This window comes from Paramormyrops kingsleyae, chromosome 11 (assembly GCF_048594095.1).
Source record: "Paramormyrops kingsleyae isolate MSU_618 chromosome 11, PKINGS_0.4, whole genome shotgun sequence".
Lineage (NCBI taxonomy): Eukaryota > Metazoa > Chordata > Actinopteri > Osteoglossiformes > Mormyridae > Paramormyrops > Paramormyrops kingsleyae.
Genome location: NC_132807.1, coordinates 16,273,215 through 16,288,809, shown reverse-complemented (window position 1 = coordinate 16,288,809; position 15,595 = coordinate 16,273,215). Strand labels below are relative to the sequence as shown.

General features: G+C 44.1%; 1 protein-coding gene across 1 annotated transcript; it reads right to left on the bottom strand.

Annotated features, from left to right (window-relative positions):
* Positions 1-6,433: 6,433 nt before the first annotated feature.
* rcn1 (reticulocalbin 1, EF-hand calcium binding domain) lies at positions 6,434-15,118 on the bottom strand. The gene is made up of 6 exons (XM_023819233.2): positions 14,591-15,118; positions 14,010-14,203; positions 13,514-13,692; positions 10,504-10,564; positions 9,407-9,606; positions 6,434-9,265 (listed from the first exon to the last, which is right to left on the bottom strand). Exons 1-6 carry the CDS (start codon positions 14,809-14,811, stop codon positions 9,158-9,160), a joined length of 963 nt encoding a protein of 320 aa, XP_023675001.1. The 5' UTR covers positions 14,812-15,118; the 3' UTR covers positions 6,434-9,157.
* Positions 15,119-15,595: the final 477 nt, after the last annotated feature.

Genomic DNA, 15,595 nt, shown 5'->3' with positions numbered 1-15,595 from the left:
AATAAACTTTCCAGAAGGTAACTGCTGATAACACAGATTTTGGCCTCAGAACAACCTTAAAGTAAAAGGATATTAGTTTAATAGTGCCTTTAATAGGACCTTATATGCAGCAGTTTTGTGCCTGTGTTGGTATTTCCCCAGTAGGGGTCAGTTTGCCATCACACTATCAGGCGCCGCTTAACAGGCCAGTGAGCCTCATCACTTTGTCCATCAAAGCCTGTTTGGTGAGCACACTTCCTATGTAATAATGTGCTTTATATGGCGGCATAACATCAGGCACATGTGGGCTGTGTAGGAATGGGGCACAGCAGTGCTTCAGTTTTTACTGTATGTTAGACCAGTAAGGCTGCATCCACACGGCAAGCGATGAACTGTTTGGTGCAGGTAAAAAATTTGCTTATGTGTTCACACTGCCAGAAATGAACCACCCAGTGTTTGCAAAAGGCACTAAACAAGTGAATATTACATCATGAAAGAGCGCTTGCCATAAAAATGAGAGATTGTAAAGTATTTTTCAGCTTGAAACAAAATAAGTTACATTATTGGTTTACACCACCAAGCAGATTTTTTCAGAATTAAGTCTCGATATGACTTTAAGGTGTTGTTAAATAATTCAGGGTACTGGGACACTGACATTATTAGTTTCTCCTCCATGTTGCTAAGTGGTTTGGTTTCCAAGTTGCTGAACCTACACATTAGAAATTGAAGATTACATCTGATTGGATGCCACTTTGCTAGAAGTCAGCGAACTAAGTGAAAGTTCAATCGATTTGACCTTTGAGAGGCACGGTAAAGCGGGAGAAGCCTGGAAGCTCATGGGGCTCGAGGCAGCGCTGCGTAGCTGGGGAGCGACGCCACTCTGCCCATTGACATACAATGGTGCAAAAATTTCACCTCTTGCTGTGTGGACACAGCCTAAATTGTATCTATGTATGTGTTCATTTTTGTGTGTGTTTCATTTGAAATCACACAAATTATCTATAGAGTTTCTATTTAGTCAGGTCTATTCATATGTGCTCACAGATGGTGATTGTTTACTTGAAATGTTGCCACAGTATGGAAAAATCCAGAGACGAGTATAAACGCTGCTTGCTGTATTATCCCCAGTGAAAAGCTAATGAGCGAGAGGTTTTTCAGCTTGTCTTTGCAGGGCATCAAACGCATAATTGGCATCTTCAATTGGGATGCCCCCCACAGTGACTATTAGCGCTGTCTGTCTTCTCATTACCTAATGAGGGGTAAATGCCGAGCCCTTCCTGTTTGCCCCCAAATAGACGCCTGTGAGTGCAAGGATGTTACACGGCCACTAGGGGGACGTGGGCAGTGTGCTCTGTTAAATGGGGGAAGGTGAACCTCTGACCTTTAGGCCTAAAAATAAACTTCCCATCGTGCTTGGTGCAGGATCATGTGATCTATTGATCTGTACTATTGTGTTCTCAGTAACAGAGCAAAATAGCACAACATCTTTATGGAAGACAAGTTGAATCCAGCACAGGCTGTCCACAGACCAACACCAGGAACACTGGTCACCGCACAGATCTGAAATGCAGAACTGCTGTACTGCTGCCTCCTACAAGAAATGGGTTTTGACCCTTTCCCTGGGAGGATGGCAAGGGCTCAGACTGACTTGCTCAGGCTAATCCATCCCATCCAAGGAGAGTTGGCAGGATGAAAGGCTGGAGTTCCTGGAGATGAGAGGAGCATCTGAGAGGGCAGGATGGATGATGGAGCCTGGCAGTCTGTAACCTCCCTAGAAACAACAAAAGAAGGAGGATGGTTTATTCCAGCCATCCTTTGATCTAACTGTTTATTTTGCTCAGGCTCATAACATTGATATAAGCTACAGGAAGTCCCAGTGATCCTGACTGGGAAATGCAGTTAGAAGATGCATGGATGGATGGATGGATGGATGGATGGATGGATAGGAAATTCTGTATTACAGTTTCATGACAATTTTCATGTTTCAAGACTAAAATGTCTTCCATGATTTGTTTCAATATGCGATTATAATTTATGTTACAATATGCTTTATTTGTGAAGCCGACATCCACCGTGTTCACAGTCGAGGGGGGTATGTTACTTGAATGTGCCCCTGGCATACAGAGGCCCTTCAGCCAGCTGCTGTCTCTGCTCCCCCCATACCCTCCACCGTGACCCATATTATTTCTGGCCAGGAGGCAGGGGGGAGGGGCGCTGCTAGCCACTGCTGAGCCAGAGCCAGGCTCTCAGGGGATGCATCAGGCCCAGGGCATGGATCTGTTTTCTCTGGTCAGGCACGAGGTTGGACTGGCAGGGAGGACAGCGTCATGTGAGAGGTGGGAGATCTTGCCTCACTAGACCTTCTGGGGATGGGATTAGGAAGGGAGCAAGAGAAAGAGTGAGAGGAAGAGTGGGAGGAAGAGTGAGAGGGAGAGTGGGATGAAGAGCAGGAAAGGTAGCATGAAGAAGAGTTGGAGGAAGAACAAGAGGAAGTGCAGGAGAAAGAGTAGGAGGAAGTAAGAGAGGAAAAACAGAGGGAAGAGTGGAAGGAAGAAAGAGAGGAAGAGCAGGAGGAACGCAAGAGGAGGAAGAGTGGAATGAAGAGCAGGAGGAAGAGTGAGAGAAACAGCCGGAGGAAGCACGGGAGGAAGAGCGGAAGAAAGAATGGGAAGAAGAGTGAGAAAGGTAGTGAAAGCAAGAGCAGGAAGAAAAGTGGAAGGAAGATTGGGAGGAAGAAAGAGAGGAAAAGCAGGAGAAGGAGTGGGAGGAAGAAAGAAAGGAAGAGTAGGAGTAAGAACAGGAAGAAGAAGAGGAAGAGCAGCAGGAACAGTGAGAGGAACAGTGAGAGGAAAAACAGGAAGAAGAGTGAGAGGAAAAACAGATGGAAGAAAGAAGAAGAGCAGGAAGAACAGTGAGAGGAGGAAGAGCGGAAGAAAGAGTGGGAAGAAGAGTGAGAAAGGTAGTGAAAGCAAGAGCAAGAAGAAAAGTAGAAGGAAGATTGGGAGGAGGAAAGAGAGGAAGAGGAGGAGTAAGAACAGGAGGAAGCACAGGAAGAAGAAGAGGAAGAGCAGCAGGAAGAGTGAGAGGAAGAGTGAGAGGAAAAGCAGGAAGAAGAGTGTGAGGAAAAACAGATGGAAGAAAGAAGAAGATCAGGAAGAACAATGAGAGGAGGAAGAGTGGGAAAAGGAGAAGGAGGAAGAGTGAGAGAAGGAGCAGGAGGAAGAGCATGAAGAAGTGTGGAAGGAAGAGTGGAAGAAATGGCGGGAAGAAGAGCGAGAAAGGTAGTAAGAGCAAAAGTGAGAGGAACAGCAAGAGGAAGAGAGGGAGGAAAAGCAGGAGGAAGAGTGGGAGGAAAAGCAGGAGGAAGACTGGGAGGAAAAGCAGGAGGAAGACTGAGAGGAAGAATAAGAAGGGTAGCAAGAGCGAGAGGAAGATCAAGAGGAAGAGTGAGAGGAAGACTGTAAAGAAGAGCAGAAAGGGACCTCGTATGAAAATGGAGGCATGTTTTCCCGGGACCAGACAAATTCCCAGGTCAAGGGGACAGATTCCTTTAAGTCACTTTAGATACCTCACATGGTGCCATATTTGCAGTTATGTTAAGCATGCATTTTAACTGCAGGCAGGAAATGACAGCGCGCTGCACCACAATATGTCCTTGGACACTCCAGCATGAACAGGAATGTTGTAGGGTCTTCATATTGGCTGCATTGTTTGCAGTTTCCAGAACCTCCAGAAAATTACAGTCTGATGAATCCAACCTCATCTGCCCCATTTTGTCTCTGTAAACGTCATTAAATGATATTGTTGAAATAAGACAATGGGTGTGCTAATCATGCTCTGTGCATGTGCATATTAATGTCCCAGGAGAAAGCAATATGAATTTTACCAACATGTTAATTCTGTGTGTTAATCAGCTGCTGAAGGCCCAATGAATGGATCAACTATGTAAAATTGTTTGATATTGAATGAAGTCCTCATGACCCTCTCCAAATTGGCTTCATTCCCCCAAAGACGGTTAAAGTTAATTAAGCACTCAATAGGTTTATGGTGTTTAAATTAAAATTTATTGCCCCTCATTGTGTAGTCATCAAGGGAGAGAAGCATTCGCCTCCTTGCTGCTGGACTGGCTAATGGGCATATAAAAATTCATGATGTAAAAGGAAAGCTTTGCCGTGGCAGACAAGCACCACTTTGAACCCTGTCATTCAAAATATGGCTGCGCATGTCAGTCAGTTTACCACCAGGGGGAGTTGAAGCCTGTGACAGAGAAGCTTGGTCCAAGACTTCTGATTGCCCTGAAATTTACAGACGCTTCACTGAAGATTTATTCTGCCAGGCATCCATGTCTCTGTCAACGCACCTTCCAGAAAGTTTCAGCTTAATTGTCATAGATGCAGATACTTCATATATGTCTTAAAAGGAAGCAGTTGGGCACCTTAGACAGTGGATCCAGAAGAATAGAAAGGAATTCATTGTATCTTCTCAGGTCGGGCTTTTTATATAACCGAACCAGCTGTCATGTTTCTGAAGTGGACATATCGCTTTGTTTGTTTTCAGTTGTCATTAACAGGCTTCGTTCATTGAGTTAATAAAACCTTTATTGCAAAATGTCTTTAAGATACTGTAATATAGCATTTTCAGTGTGTGCCACAGTGGCCTAAGCCTTTAAACCAGTGATCAGAAGCTCGCTGGCTTGAGCCTGGCCTTGGTAGTATAGTCATACATCCATGGGTCCCTGAGCAAGGCCCTTAACCCCCAGCTCCACTCGTGCTGCAGGTGTCTGCCCTTCACTGTCACCCCCAAGCTTACTCTCTTCTGTGGCAAAACAGGAATTTCCCCACTGCGATCAATAAACTATCATTCTATTTTTATTTTCATATTTGGCCGTGGCTCCAGAATTTTACTGTTTATTGTTTTTTTTTTGCACAGTGTTTTACTTCGTCTATGCTGCATTTATGTAGCTGTCAGACCCCATAGAATAACACTAATCCTCCATTCAGCAGACAGTAATCACTGGCCATGTGGGTGAGCGCCCTTCTGTCCGCATGCAGATCATCTTGTCACCCTCTAGAAATCAGCCTCCTGCACGGTGGGGATTTGCTATGAAACTTCCAATTTCCTCACGGTCCCCTCAGCTTCGCACGTGTGATTATTAGTGTCTGTTTCTTAAGGCTCATTTTCTGTGACCTCACAGAAGGGGGAGCTTCACAGTATGCAAATGCTTCATAAAAAGCATTAATATACGTGCAGCCCATGTATGTGGTAATATTTTACAAGGGATCTCTGTAACATAAAATTGCAGTCCTAACTGGTCATTTTTCACCTTGAGCTAATGCAAATCTACACCATAAGTTAATGTATTATCATGTCCTCCCTATATTAAATTTATGCTTTAATAACCCTAGATTTCTATTAAGGTTATTAATGTCTTAATATATAGTCTGTAATACTGCAATATCTCCCCTTGAATTTATTTAGGCTATTCTTGCTTTGATTTAAGAAGCAAATTACCAGCTTCATCTGATGCACATGTAAATAAGGTGGCAGTATGGGGGTGGGGGTTGGGGGGGTCCACTGTAGTGTTTGAACCATCGCTCTGCACGCGGTGAACGTGGCTCTGCTGGAATTGTGCTGTCTTTAAAAATAACCACACACAAATGGACCCCCCCCCTCCCCCCCCCCACCTACCAAACTCACGATTTCTCCACTTTCTGGGGAATTATTCAGCCCAGGAAGCAGGGATGCAGAAGATTGAGTGGCATAGTTCCATCCTCCCAAAGAAGGTCGCTGTTGCAGTAGGAACGGTGTGAGGATTCATGGCATGTGCTTAACTCACACGGGTGTGGTGGTGTGTCCTTAAATGTGACAACTGTGACAGGCAGGAGGAACCCAGGAAGGAAGGCCACCATCCTGAGCATCTTCTGGAGCTGCAGGATTGAGTAGAGGAAAGCAGCCTGTGATTTCACGGAGAGCTGCTGCACCACTAAACTTTTAGATGATTCCAGGAACAGGACATCAGCATGAACCTGCCGCATTCATCTCCCGCTCTCCATCCTTCAGATCAGCTCCTAAATGCAATGGGATCTTTAGCATGTTTCGCTGTAGCTGCTACAAATGCATTTCCCTTTTTGTTGTGCCTTTTTCCTGTTCAGTCAGTTTCACTTGCAGCAGTGACAATCTCTGTACATCACTCCCGTCATACAGATCCTACAGACTGATCTCTTGTGATCCATCAAGACGTCAGCTATCTAAATTTAAATCCAGCTCATTCTAGACCCCTACAAACTGGCTTTGTGTGTTTACTCCTTTTCTGCTTTAGTGGATTGACTGCCCACGCAGACCCAAAGCAAGAGGCCACCCTGACCTCATCCCAGTTTAAATCCCATTAACAAAATTATCCCAATATCCTGATTACAACAGAAATGGCCCATATGGAGGACGCTGCATTCAAATATTAATATTCAAATTAAAATATAATTTATTACATTATCATGCTCCTCAGACAGACTCCTTAATTTTTATGGGAGCAACGGCGTGATTTACAAAGACATTCATACAAGACCTGTCCGCAGTCATTAAATTAGCCCAGCCTGAATTATTTGATACTCATCTTAAATTGAGTCACATTTAAAAATAACAGCACGGTAAAGTTGCTCATTTTCAGCCGGCTGCTGCCTCCCACACAATCAGGACACTCTGCAGAAAGCGATAAGCTGTGTTCCCTGTCAGGACCCATTAAGAAACACTGCCATCCGGCAGTCAAATTATTTAAATGCTTGAATTCTCAGGGAAATAAGCAAACTGGAATGGGAGCGTGAAGCCCAGATCCCACTGTGCAGTTTAACCTGCGTTAGTGAGCGCTGGCTTTCAAAGCTTATCACTACACGCTGAGCGTGTATGTCACATATATGTCACATATGACACATGCAGATGAGATGCTTTGTACCAAACAGTGAGACATGACCTTTCATTATTGTGTAAGCCCTTAAGCTTCAAAATATAATAAAATTATATTTCTGGGTAATTCATTTAAACAGAGAACACTTGTTTGTGAAATAAGAGTCTTACTTCTGTGCAAAGGAAATTGTAATAATAATGAAAGATTTCACACTACATGCTGTGACATTTACATTAATACGCAGAGGACAGCAAGCCCGGTCCATGTCTGGGCTGTCATTTTGTGAGGTAGGGCAAAGTCGTTCTGTTTTCATCTGAATTTTAAAATGCTGCCTGTCTGAAGCATTACTGTACTGAAACCACAGTGTGTCTTGGGCTCAAAAATTAATTTGCGTTTGCCTGTGAATTTCAACCACTGCATTATTCCCGTTTATTTTGAAAAGGACAGGCTGAATTTAGGTCTTTTCATTTTGTTGGAGACTGTTTAATTGGAGTGGACAGACACAGAGAGCAGAGACGGATCCCAAGAGGATCCAGCCCACAACCTCCCATCACAAATGTGCAGTCACCTGTAAGTCAGAAGCAGCACTGGAGAGATCCAGCAACTTCGACATTCCCCTGGATCGTATGATCACTGCCACAGGGTAACGGCGGGCGCTACCAGGCAGGCAGCTTCCACGTGACGTTTGCTCGCATGCACACGGGTGTGAGGGGACACTCTGTATGCCTGCGGAGCACTTAACTTATAATCCCCGAGCCCGATGGAGACCCCGTGCCCCACACTGGCTCTGGCAGCACCTGCTGCTTCCACCTTCCCAGAACTTCTCATTGCGACCAGTACCACAGCAGCAATGCTGGATGACACAAGGCTACGAGTCAGAGCCACCGTACAGCAGCACAGTTTGGGGGAAACCCATTACTGTGGTCACATTGTCTCTATAATCTGGCCTCATGTTATTATTTACATAGAGTGCTCATATAAAGAACTGGGACACTTGCTTAATTATGTTAAGATTTATTGGTTTCATAACAACAATCCATTGACAAGCAATGATTAACAGATCTGCACATATCTTCTGCACAAACATTTTCTTTTCATTAAGCATCAGTTGTTTTGACGGAGTCATATAATTCTGTTCTTGCCATTTTGCTATTAATAGCAATTGTAGTCACTGGCTCCCAAAGAGATACTAAACACAAATGTTTGGTGTTCTATGTTATTGCGAAGGTGTTACTAATTAAAAAAGCAATCAATGAGACTGCTTGTCAATTAACTTTTTAACTCAGAACAGCTCTTTTACAACTCTAATTTGGGCTTCAATTTATTATTTGAAATGAATGTTTTACTTATAACTACTGTTGTTCCTAAAGTGATATATATTTTTATAAGAAATGGGGAAAAAATTGTTATAAAACCAGTAAATTTGCAATGGTCTTACTGAATTAAGCAAGCATCCCAAGACTTTCTGTGAGCGCTGTACAGAGAAAAACAGACGTTAACATGAAAGGTATTGCGGGGTAATGCGGAGGGGGGGGGGGGGGCTTCCCAGGACACTCATCCTCAGAGAGCCAGCCGCCACACGCAGCTCCCAGGAAACAAAGCACTCTGCTTCAGCACCAAACATGAAAAATAGCAAAGAGTAGAGAACGAAGTAAGACTTTTTTCTGTGATAAAATGAAACCAATGCAACTGCATGCTGGGGACCCAATGTTACACTTAGATTTTAACTCTGGGAGAGTTTCAATGTTATCATTAATAATACTTAACTGTGGAAGAAAATACATGGCAGTGTGAAAAACAAACATTTGTAAAATACTGCACATCAGTAATGACTTTAGATCATCAACTCATATGTAACCTCAAGATTAAAGCACTAAATAAATTAGTGTTTACTGGCAGCATGGCACAAATATCAAAAGACCCCTCTGCATTCCTACCAGAGATATTTCACATAACCTTTCAGAATTAAAATATAAAAATATGTAACAAATATGAAATATCTACAAATATCCTTTGCAACACCCCAGAAATCCTGAGGGTGTCAACCTGGAACATGTAAAATGATTGCTGGTTAGTCCTTGGAGACGTTAGTCAATCTCACAGATAGGAAAAGGTCGCTGTGACCTACAGGAGGCGCCGATGGGCCACATAGACCCTTTGACGCATGAGGTAGCACTGCAGCAAGCTCATGGCTGCACGGGCTGCCCAAAATCAGCACCGGTGTCATTTCTTCTGCCTGTAGTGTGGAGCAGCTAGCAGCAGGGGGCGCCACCGCAAACATCACAGTTCGTCGTGGTTCTTAGTAAGATCCTCCCCATAGTTGGTAGCCTGGCTGCCTACAAACATGTTCCAGTTCTCCAGGATCTCCTCTTTGGTCAGCATTTGATCCTGTAAACAGACAGGTGACACGTCTGTCTATAGGCATTTTACACACTGCAACGCGCTCCGAAACCACAGCACCTGAGCCCGCTAGAGCAGACCGAGGAGCCTATAGGACACCTCCCAACCCCCCAACGCATTTGTCCGCACCTTGTCCTGATCCGACTCATAAACCAGATGCCGTGCCTCAGCCAGGGCGTGATCGTAATCCTGGGGCAGGATCCAGTGCCGGATCTCCTCTCTGTCCATCTTCCCATCCTTGTTGATGTCCCTGAAGTCTGAAAACTGGTCTCGCTCCGTCTTTACCCAGTCTGGTTCTGGTCCACCTTCTTCGTGAGCAAACATATCAGCTGTAACACGCAACACAGACGCCCATGTTAGCCATTCTGCTAATGCGGCTGTTGACACGTCTGATATGATGTGAATCGCATTTTTTAATATTTAGTTGCTTACTGCTCCACACAGCACATTAGGAAAACTAACAACATCCACCAGACAAAAGTTACAATCTGCTTCCCCATCAAGGCCAGACCAGACCAGTCTCCCGGGGGAGGAGTGACATGGGCACCGGCATGCCCCCGACCTGGTGGCAGACCCTCAACACGGGGCCTCTGCAAAGGCACATCCACTGTGTTCAGGCTTCCAGCCAGGAGACAACACTTGTTCAGGCTATAACAAATGCTGACAACCAGCTAGTAATTATATGGAGGTAATTTCCCTGAATGGACTTTAATTACAGTGGAAATGGTACTTGTCCATTGTGTTGCCGGCACATGGCGTGCGTTCCAATTGGGCCTCCTAAATAGGCATCAGCCAGCAGATGAGAGCTGTCATCATTTTTTCCTCCTTCCGCCGTTAACTGCTAAGGGTCATTATCAGGTAATTTTTAATCACTGACCTGCAGTAAGCTATTAATTGTCTTCCTGTGCATTAAGATAATTCTAATTAGCTCGCAGTAAAGAAATAAGTCTTGCATTTGTGGTTCGGGAGACAGAGAAGGTGGCTTAGAGCCCAGCCATCGAGAGCAGACATTGTCCCCGATAACACAAAGTGAGGGACACCACAGATAAGCACAACTGCCTCTGCCGCAGATTTACTCTGCAAAGGGTCATTAAGACAATAACTCAGGCTCAAAGGCAGAAGAAGCTGATAGGCCTTTATGGCCATTACCGTCATTCCAAAAGCAGCCAGCACAAAGAAACCGGCCCATCGCCTTTCATGGGCTTAGGTAGAACCCGCAAACATACCGATGTACTCATCTTCATCCACGTAGCCATCCCCGTTCTTGTCTATGTCCTCGAGTGTTTCCTGCAAAGACGGAGAGAGATGCTGTGAGGATGCCATCCCTGGGGTGTGACCCTGACGCGGAGAACACAGGCATGCGGCCCCTGCAGAAGCCAGTCGAACACAGCAATTACGGGGCTACATGACAGATGCAATCTGCGAGTGCGTTTTAGCAAAGCCATTTGATGGTGCTAACATTTCACGCTTGAACATGCATTGTGATAAATCTGTGTGTTTGCATTTAATATAAGCACAGCCATGCCAGGGATCAGCGTACAGCTCCCAGGACAGCGCGTTAAGCTTTTTTTAATGTGTCAATTTATCCAGAAGCCAACAGCTTGCCCACAATTTGCACACAACGAGGGTAATCAGAGATTTTTTAATAAAGGAAACTACAGAAATTGATCGCTCTTTTCTTTTTTTTTCACCCACACCACCTCTGCCAAAAAAAAAGATGAGTATAAAGTATAACGGCTGCTTTTAGTGCAGGATAAGGCTACTGTGTGTGTGGGTGGGTGCCTGTGTGACAGAGCAGTAGGACAGTGTGACAATCAAAGGAGGGCGAACGGTAGACAGTGAGATAGAACCAAGTACAAGCACTTCTTTACACAGCGTGTAGTTAGAGTATGGAATAGTCTTCCTGCTAGTGTAGTGGAAGCTAAAACCCTGGGTTCCTTTAAATCAGAGCTAGATAAGATTTTAACAACTCTGAGCTATTAGTTAAGTTCTCCCCAAATGACCTTGATGGGCCGAATGGCCCCCTCTCGTTTGTAAATTTCTTATGTTCTTATGTACAACATTAAACAGGCGCAAATAAAGCCAGTTACCAAAATGTACCTAGAAGACAAAGTCTCAGAGCCACACTCCTCTATGAAGTCAGTTAAATACCTTTAAGTTCAAAGACTCATCAGACAGAGAACCAGCCAAGGAATGCACATCAAATTATTTGAATTAATGACAATACACTACTAGGGGACTGTTTTTATTATGTGATAAATATCAGTGACCATGAACACTGACCTGTTAAATAGTTTGGTAGTAAGATGCAGTTAAATGCCATTAGATCCCCTTCAGAGGTATATGGGGCAATGACAACAATGTATTCCCCAGACAGCCCCGTGAACCCCACTTGCCATCTAATCCTTACTCCTCCCACACTCCCCAGTCTCTAGCCCTCCTACATACTCTTTCCACCTCTCCAAAAAAATTTCCATAAGAGCCAAACTTTGAATGACTTTTCTCAATGTAATCAGGTTCACCAGATCTGCATCTTTTGTCTTTTCATGTGCCAGTTTAAGTGACACTGTTTCATTTTTAGTGCAAGTTTCTCTAAATGAAATGAAGGTGTAGATCTTCATCCATATTATGTTTTTCTGAGGTGGCAACAATATCCATTCTCATACTTTGGTTCAGTTGCAATTTGCAATTCCAGTGCAATTTGATCATTTCAAACAATGTAATACTATGTCACCTGGCTGAATTGCTTGTTTGTGCTACAATGTAATTTCCATTTCACCTGTCAAAAATGAACAAGGAAAAATATTTATTTTTGTTGCTATGTAAGTTACATTGCCATATTTTGTACTCACTTTGGTACAGAATCACTCTGTTCGAAACAGACTACCTCTATCTTCAAGAAAATGTACTTTGAATATAATGAAAAACCTCATTTAAAGGTGAAACATCAGCCTACAACGAATGCGAAGAAAGTTAAGCAAGCAGATGCAACCTGAGAGTCACAAACGAACGACCAAAACACATCCTGAGGCAGAGGAGCTGAGAGTCACAAACGACCAAAACACAGCCTGAGCCAGAGCAGCTCAGAGTCACAAACGAACAAACCAAAACACATCCTGAGGCAGAGGAGCTGAGAGTCACAAACGAACGACCAAAACACATCCTGAGGCAGAGGAGCTGAGAGTCACAAATGAACAACCAAAACACATCCTGAGGCAGAGGAGCTGAGAGTCACAAACAAACGACCAAAACACATCCTGAGGCAGAGGAGCTGAGAGTCACAAACGAACAACCAAAACACATCCTGAGGCAGAGGAGCTGAGAGTCACAAACGAACGACCAAAACACATCCTGAGGCAGAGAAGCTGAGAGTTACAAATGACCAAAACACAGTCCGAGGCAGAGCAACTCAGAGTCACAAAACAAATGACTGAAACTTTCACTTGGGAACCGAGACACCCATGGTTCTCCTTGGCCCATGGTAGTTTTGGTTCTCCTCCCACGGTCATTTCAAATCGAAACCCCTCCTCTTTCACAATGTTGTTTTGCATTTTTACTTATTGTGACATAAATTGATCTTTTCAGCACAGTACCCTTTGCACATACACACACTGGCCGTGCACAAGGACAGCTCCTTAGAGTCACAGAGTCAGGGTAGCGACAGTATGTGCATGTAAAGCTCCAGAGCGATATTCCCATATCCAAATGGAAAGCACTTCACTTAAAAAAAAATTGGAAATGAAACATCCAGGACATAACTACCCGGTTAGCACACAATATGCTCAAAAAGTTTTGCATTGCATTAAGTTTACAAAGTTTCATTCCTGGGAAGATGGAATATCAATTTTAAACAGGAAATGTAGATCATCATAGTAAGAAAATCTCAGCTTTTTCTCTGTTAGGGTTAACAGTAACATTTTTGTAATCATGAATACTTAACATGAGTGTTATGAATGTTATGATTTTAGAAGCCTGGTGCATTAGGTTTTGTGTTTGCCATGGGATTTTACACATTTTATGGAAAAGAAGGGGTTTGGGACCACAGAACGCCCCACTTAAAGAACAGAGGGGAATACAAATTGCCCATTTGCCTAGGTCCAGTAAAGGTGGTGTATATTCTGAGGAACTGGGGTGGATCACTTCCTTTGTTGTGGGCACCATACCAACACTGTTACCCTTGGCCTGTGACGGCCCCTACAGGACGGCTGGGCAGAATCTGTAAATGATCTGACTCACCAGGACCACAATGTCCTTCATGTGCTCAAACTCCTCTGGGTGCAAGAAGGCTGTGAACTCCTCACGACTGGCGTTCATGTCACCGTCATGGTCGGCCGCTTTGAAACGCCTCTGGTCACGGGGCAGCATCTTCTTGAAGCTGAACTGATCAGTGGCATCATCAAACTCCTCTGGGTTGGCTGTGGACAAAGCAGACACTGTAGCTCTATCTAATAACTCACCAGATCAAAACATAACCCCTGATTCACACATTCCACTTAAAACAAATCATTATAAAAACACACTGCATTTCTTGATTATGTGGTAGACTAATAACAAAATATTACCATCAATAATATCATTTGGTACACTTATAAATAGGGGAAAGCTTGTGAGATTATCCGCTGGAGCTAAAAAGAGTAGCTTCAGATCTTTTTAAAGCTGTCACTAAGCACAAATGCATAAGGCATTACTGCAGCTTCTTTATGCAGAGCACTCTCTGTTGCCAATATCCTACCAAGATAATAGCCGTATGTAGCCTGCTTGTACTCCTCCCAGGAAATCTGGTTGTCTTTGTTGAGATCGTAGTCTGACCAGACCTTTGCCACGTTCTCGTAGACGTAGCGCTTCTGCACCCTTTTGATCCAGGTCTTCAGCTCACTGGTTGTAACATATCTGTCATTATCGCTGTCTATCTTGTCCACTATTTTCCTGCAGCACAGGAAAACATGACACATTAAAAAAACATGGGAGTTTGATCGTGGAGTTTGCTGATACCTGATACGCGTAATACCATGTGAACATTATTTATATCATCGCCACGTCGCGATCCTCCCACCGTAAGTCCCCAGAGGCCAGGCCAGCGTGGGAGCTCGCCTTCATTTACCGGTCGGTCTGTTCTCTCACACGACACACATTAATCAGTCGTTAAATTTTAACAGAGGATACCTTAATTCCACTCAACAGACTTGTTTGTATGTTGTACATTTTGTAAACTTTAAAGATAGTCGCCATTCTCAAAAAGCAGGTGCTATCAAGATTTGACGTAAATGTCACACGTGTAAAAACCTGGTAACCTTTCTTGAAAAGTAATCTTACCCAAGCCTCTCCTTGCTTTCCTCTGGTGTCAGCTGGTCGAAAGTAGTGGCCTCCTCCTTGCCCAGAAAGGCCTCATGGTCGTACTGGTAGCTCTGGTTGTCCTCATGCAGCTGTCTGCTGAGCTCGGCTTCGTGGTGGACGCGCTCCTTCCTTAGCGTGGGTTTGCCGGACACCAGGCAGGAGAAGAGCAGCATGAAAGAGGCGAAACCACACGCGTCCATCGCCAGCAAATGCAAACTGAGTCCAATGCACAAACCAGAATGAGAGAGTCACTCTGGAAGAAACGCTACTGGGTCCTATGCACAAACCAGGACACCTCCAAAAACTTACAGAAAACTATACTGTGCTCTACTACCACGATATAAAAATATACTGTATTACTTTTGAGGTGCATGCATTTAATTACTGGAAATCTTAGCTAATACTTGTATTTACATTTCAAACGTGCCCGGTTAATTCCTATCATTCGCTAGCCGACACAACCAAGTACAGATTTCGTGCGTTTCACATACAGCCATTCAGGTTTCAGGTAACACGACACGTCTTTCTGATTTCATGTAAAACTCTCTGCTATTGGTTGCCGTCATGCCTGTAATGCGAGCCGGCCATAGGCGCCACGTTGCAGCCTGACACGCATTATAGTTCGTGCAGCGCGATGCGAGTTTGGGGCGTTGCTGGGGTCCGATAATGGTCACGTGTACCTATAATGAAAACTTCCGAAAATAAACTAGAGAAACCTGTTATTTATCTGAACCGTTGCATTAATGTATCTTTTATTTGGCATCATGTAGATAACTGAAAGCTGCGCAATGACACTACAAACTGACTTTGAATTACGTGCTTTGTATGGTTACGACATGTTTTTTGCTGTGCAGGTGCATGTGAAACTATATCATCATTAAACAGCAACGCTAATCTGTGGCTGGCTGATACTTTGGGCTGCCCCGTGCTATGAACAGGCAAATGTATCAACTACGAACAACAGCAATCACTACCCCTAAAAAG